The sequence below is a fragment of the Corvus hawaiiensis genome, chromosome 4, assembly GCF_020740725.1.
Source record: "Corvus hawaiiensis isolate bCorHaw1 chromosome 4, bCorHaw1.pri.cur, whole genome shotgun sequence".
In the NCBI taxonomy this organism is placed as follows: domain Eukaryota; kingdom Metazoa; phylum Chordata; class Aves; order Passeriformes; family Corvidae; genus Corvus; species Corvus hawaiiensis.
Genome location: NC_063216.1, coordinates 1,880,239 through 1,886,238, shown reverse-complemented (window position 1 = coordinate 1,886,238; position 6,000 = coordinate 1,880,239). Strand labels below are relative to the sequence as shown.

The window sequence follows — 6,000 nt, the reverse complement described above, 5'->3', positions numbered from 1 at the left end:
AGGGGAGACTGAAGCGCTTCCGATGTTACGGAGTGGCTGCCGGGGTGCTCTGGCGTGTCCATGGGCGACTCGCCCGGGCGCGGCTCGCTCCATTCGCGGGGGTCCTGCGGGGCAGGAGGCAGGATGCTCCCCGAGATGTGCAAGGGGAGCATCCCCGGGGACGGGGCGGGGGCGCCTTCCTACCCCTCCCCTTCTCGCCCCCCTCCTCCTCTCCCCCGGCCGCGCAGCCTCTCCCCCAGCCCCAGCCCCAGCCCCAGCCCACCCACCGCCGCCAGCCGCCCGCCCCGGCTCCGGCAGCTGCTGCGGCTGCTGCTCGGCGCCGCCCCCGGGCTCCCCCGCCGGCTGCCGCCGCTCGGGCTCTCGGCACCGCTGCCGCTGCCGCTGCCGGGGCCGGGGCCGGTGCGGCGGCGCGGGGGGCGGGCCGGGGGCGGGCCGGGGGCCGCGGCGCGGCCGTCGGGCCCGGCGCGCCGGCTCGGGGGGCCGGGGAGGACCATGCACCGCGCTGCCTCCAACCAGCGCTCGGTCTCCTCCTCCTCGGGCTCCTTCCAGCCGCCGCCGCCGCCGCCGCCGCCGCCGCCGCCGCCGCCGCCACCGCTGCCGCCGCACGCCGCCGACCGGCAGCCCCTCTTCCCGGGGGGCTCCAGCAGCGGCGGCAGCCGGCGGGGCTCGGGGTCGAGCTCGGGCTCGGCGCGGGCCCGCCGCCCTCGCAGCCCCCGCAGCAGCACCGAGGAAGAGGAAGAGGAGGAGGAGGAGGAAGAGGAGGAGGACAGCATCAGCATCAGCAAGCCCCTGGTGCCGCCGCCCGCCACCCCGCTGCCCGCCGCCGCCTCGCCGCTCCCCAGCAGCAGCAGCAGCGGCGGCGGCGGCGGCGGCGGCGGCGGCGGGAGCCCGGGCCGCAGCATGACGGCGGCGGAGCTGTACGGGGCGGCGGCGGCGGGCGGCGGGGCGGGGGGCGGCGGGGCGGCGGCGGGGGCGCTGCTGGGGCCCGGCGGGGCGGGGGGCGGGCGGCGCTGGGGCTTCCAGGCGCTGTCCCTGGTGCTGCTGCTGGGGCAGGGCGCGCTGCTGGACCTCTACCTGATCGCCGTCACCGACCTCTACTGGTGCAGCTGGATCGCCACCGACCTGGTGCTGGCGGCCGGCTGGGGCATCTTCTTCTGCCGCAACAGCCGGGCGCGCCGCCGGGAGCGGCCCCCGCCGCCCCCCGGGCCGCCGCCGCCGCACCCGCTGCTGCTGCACGGCCCCCCCGGCGGCCGCGGGGCCGGGGGCCGCGGGGCCGGGGTCCCCCCCCGCGGAGGCGACTTCGCCTACGCGCACCTCGCCTGGCTCATCTACTCCATCGCCTTCACGCCCAAGGCGGCGCTGATCCTGGGCACCTCCATCCTGGAGCTGATCGAGCTGCGCCTGCCGCTGGGCACCACCGGCTTCCGCATCACCCTGGCGCTGTCCGCGCCGCTGCTGTACTGCCTGCTGCGGGCCATCGGCACCGAGGGCGCCGGGCAGCTGCTCCTGCCGCCGCAGCCGCCGCCGCAGCACCGCGCCGCCGCCGCCTTCCTCGCCACCTGCCTCGACCTGCTCGACAGCTTCTCCCTGCTGGAGCTGGTGCTGCAGCCCGGGCGGCCGGCGCCGCTGCCCGCCCCGCTGCGCTACCTGCTCATCGCCGTCTATTTCCTCTGCCTGGCCTCGCCGGTGCTGTGGCTGTACGAGCTCAGCGCCGCCCGCCCGCCCGGCGCCGCCCGCCTCGCCCTGCACCTCCTGCTGCCCGCCGGGCTGCTGGACGCCCCGCTGCTGGCGCTGCGCTGCCTCCTGCTCCTGCGCTACCAGCAGCCGCTGTCCCTCTTCATGCTGAAGAACCTCTTCTTCCTGACCTGCCGCGGCCTGGAGGCGCTGGAGACCTGCTGCCTCCTCCGCCCCGCCGCCGCCCCGCCGCCCGCCAAGTACGGCCCGGCCGCCGCCGCCCCCGCCGCCGCCCCGCTGGCCCACGGGCTCTCCGACGTGGACGTGGGTCCCCACGGGTACGTGAACGCCTTGGCGGTCACGGCCCAGGGCTGAGCCCCGCTGGCCGCCCCCGGAGGAGCTCCCGCCGCCTCCGGGCCCGCTCCCGGCAGAGTCTCTGTCTCTCTGCGTTCTGCTCAGGTTCCCTCCGCCGCGGCCGAGCAGGGGAAGGGGACGTGGGCTTCCCTGTCAGACTCCCGCTCCCCTACTCCTTTCCTCATGGACAAATCCAGCAGCGGAAGCTCCGCACAAACCCGACTACCTGCAGGAGCCTACGGATGACACTTGTCCCCAGAAAACGCACCTGCCCTTCATGACAAGACTTCTTCTAGTGCTTCTGCCCCTCCACTCTCTGGAGGGTCCCGCTCTTCCCCGCCCCCCCCGGACATTGTGTTGCTTTGTATCCATAAAGGTTCACTTTTTTCCTTTTCATCCTAAGCAGGGATCAGTACATTTTGTCCCCTCCTTTAAGAACTCCTGCTGACCACAATAATGAGATGCGAGAGGGGCCTGACCAGCAGACGTTGCCTCCAGGTACGGGAAGGACAGAAGGAAGCACGCTTTGGTTTCCCTGGGTCTTGCAAAGCTGCTGCCTCTGCTTCCCAGGCCTTTGTGTACCAGCTAAGGAACCTCTGGAAGCACGCTGGCCACTTGGTCACTTCAAGCCCATGACCCACCTTCTCCTAGCCAAAATGTCTACCTCTGTGCTTCAACCTTTTGCATCTTACATTGACTTCACATGCTAAAGAAACCAATCCAGCATGGACATAAACCAGGGCTTAGGCCCCCTTTCATAACCACCAAGACATTGATTTCTGGTGAGAACAGGGTTTACAGCAGCCTACTGCTGGCATCCCCAGGTGCTGGGGCTCTCATTTCTCTGTGAATATGCATGTTTACGGGATCAGCGTTGGTTTTCTTTTACACGGAGCGTAGGGTCTTCCTTTACATAGCCAGAAAGGCTGGAAAATTTCCTCCGGCCCCCTTCCATGCCTGCTTGAGAGAGCAGAGATGGGGCTAAGCCTGCAAAGTGCCCCCTCTCAAAGAGCAGAGCAGAGCAGAGGACGCTGGCACTGCTGGGGCTGGGCTCCATGCTCAGTGAACCTCACTTTTCAGCACAGAAAGCAAAGTGCTGCAGCAGCCCTCGAGGCAGAAGGGCTCTCGAGCTTTGCCGAAAGCCCACGTATCAGCATCCTGTCCTCTGTGTGCATGTGGTTTAGGGTAGGTGGGGAAAAATTGTTAGCAACCTTTCACAGGAACACAGTTTTCTTTGGTTTTAAGCTCCATGAATGTTGGGTGGGGTTAAGGCCTGCTCTTCTGCCTGGCTGCCGCTGCTCCTGAAACCAGCCCCATGGAAGCAGGAGCACACAGGCCACGTTCGGAGGAAGGACTTTGCCCCTCCCAGGCTTATATTTTGTTATCTGGGCAAGGCTGCAATAATTGTGAAAAACGACAGTTTCCTGTCACAAGTTTTTTTTTCAAGCTGTCCTGATGGGAAGGGGAAATAAAGCACGACCAACTGCTACCCAGAGCCCACAGCAGGACTGCAGGCACGGCCCAGACTTCTTCCGCACACACATTCATTCTTTCCTTCAGGGCTTGGGGCTTCAGAGCCTCTGTCCCACCTTCCTTTTCACAGAGTGGGATCAACTGCCTGCTCCGGTGGACTGCTTCAACAAAATGTTTACAGTCTGGTAACTTCCAGCTCCCAGAGGCAGAAGTGGGGCTGCCATGGGGCTCTTCTCCCCCAGCTCTCGGTGGCTGATGGGTTTTAAGGGGCTAGAACAGCCCCTAGAAAAGATGGGTCAATAGTGCTGTTCTGTTCAGAAGTGCAGCTAGGATGGGTGACTTGCTGCTCTCCTCATGCCAAATGGAGAGTTGGCAAAAGCTAGGCTTAACTTTCCCACCAGTGCTTTATTTTTAACCTGAGCCCTTACATGGGCAATTGTGTGAATTTTGGCCAGTGGCCTTTCTCTTCGGTAACTTCTTGTCTGGACAATCTTGGTGCTGTGAGTGACTGTGATTGTAAAACTTGGTACTGTGAACTTTTCCTATGTGATGTGAAATGTGTCGAGGGGATGCTAAGTTCCTGGCCAAAGGAGGTGTAATTACAGGTACATGATGCTTGTACAGGTATTTGTTTCCTTGCACCTTCCTTTTTCAGCATTAAATAGATAGTAGAAGCTCAGAAATAATTATTCAAGAGAGAATAAGGTGATACCTGAACCTAGGACTGCTCCATTCTTCAGTCAAACAGCTGAAGGAAAAAAAAAAAAATCCCCAACCAACTTTGCAAAAAAAAAGCTGAAGGGAAAAAAGAAAAAAAAAAGCTTTTCATCACCAACTATGTTTTGCTGCTCCTATGGCCAAGTTCCCAACAGCACCAAAGTGCTAACCCCTAATACACTGAAGCGTGAGCATAGCTGAGACATCAAAAGAATCACAGCAGGATTATTAACAAGTCTTACTTCAGTACCCCTTCATAGCCCATAACAAAGTTTGCTGTTTCAACAGTGAGTGCCTTTTTCCAGTTAGGATATTATTGAGAAAAATGGCATATTTGGAATTTATCTGGCCATGGCATATTGAACCCATTGGCAGTGAACTCACAGTTCAGATTTGTCCGTGGATGAAAAGGTTGCCCGGGACAGATGACCCTGCAAAATGACACTTCCGTTGCTTAGAATTCCTTTGTAGAAAAAGTTGTTCTTTGTGGTGCCATGGTTTCTAGGTTGTTAGGACATGTGCTGTTTGGAGAGTGTAAAGCTTTTGTAGTTGGCTACACAGAAGCCCCCTTGCAACTAAAAGGGCAGCTCTGCTGCTCCTGCAATTACCTACTTTGAAAAAACATTTAAAGATCTTCAAGGTCTTGTTTATAAACCTGCTCCTCCTTTTGAATTCCCTCCTCTTTGGTAATCGAGCTCTTGCTTCCATTTAAACCTCTCTGTTTGCAGAAGAGAGACGGTGGTACCACGGAAGTGCAAACAATACCTCTCCCGATGCACCTTGCACAACTCCTCTACGTTCTGCCAACATTAAATTGCTGGTCCAGGTCAGTAACACTTTGCTGAACGAAATTGTGCCATACTAAGACACAGGTCCCTTGGGATTCTGTTACGAGCCTCGTAACACAACTCAGTTATTTAGCATTTTATTGCTCTTTGTTTGCTATCCTGACAAAAGAGATGACTACTCCCAGGAGGGGAAACGGAAGTGAGAGATAAGGCCTGTGGCTGATGGACACTTGGCATCCCCCTGGCATTAATCAGAACTTGTATTTTTTAAAAAGCAAGATTGTTAAAATAAAATTAGAAACTTGTGACTGATTTTGCTCCTCTTTTTTTTTTTTCCCTCCTTTGAGTCTTGCTGGGCTATTCAATTTTGTATTGAATAGGGACTAACAGATGCGTTAAAGTTACTTGTTTTCCTCATACTAGATTGCTAAAATAGTGTCTGGATTTTCCCCTCAAACAAACTTTTTGTAAGTGAAAGCAAATTCTAAGAGCTGTAACACCAAGGGAGTTATTTGAGAAGGGAACGACTAAGGCAAGGAAATTCAGATGACACTTCTGAGCTTCCTATTTAAGTGATTTATAGGAATTTATACCACTTGAAAAAGACTCATGGGAAAAAAGAATCAGATTTACATGTTAATTGCTGTAAGATAAAAGAAACTTTTAGAAGTGGGATCATCAAGATGGCAATTACTGACATAATCTGGGAAATGGGTTCTCACTGGAGAAGCACTGAGATCACAGCTGCCTCTTGCTTAGCTCCTGTTGGGTTAGATTGGATTCCTGCTGGAGCAGGAAGGCTCCCAGCCTTAAGTTTGGATGTCTGCAGGCCCTGTCCCTTTGTTACCAAGCTGTCCTAAGAGTCCTGCATGGAAATTACAAACAATTCCTTTACCACCCGTTTGGAAGGGATGTGCCCTTCCCACGGCTGCAGGCCCTCAGCTCTATCCAGGTCTCTCCATACTGTGCTTTGCAGGAATATTTTGACATTTGT

General features: G+C 58.2%; 1 protein-coding gene across 1 annotated transcript; it reads left to right on the top strand.

The window, feature by feature from the left end:
- The first annotated feature begins 470 nt into the window (after positions 1-470).
- Positions 471-5,318, top strand: TMEM121B (transmembrane protein 121B). Its single transcript, XM_048300580.1, has 2 exons — positions 471-864; positions 985-5,318. The coding sequence occupies exons 1-2, from the start codon at positions 493-495 to the stop codon at positions 2,047-2,049; spliced, it is 1,437 nt and encodes a 478-aa protein (XP_048156537.1). The 5' UTR covers positions 471-492; the 3' UTR covers positions 2,050-5,318.
- The last annotated feature ends 682 nt before the right edge of the window (positions 5,319-6,000 follow it).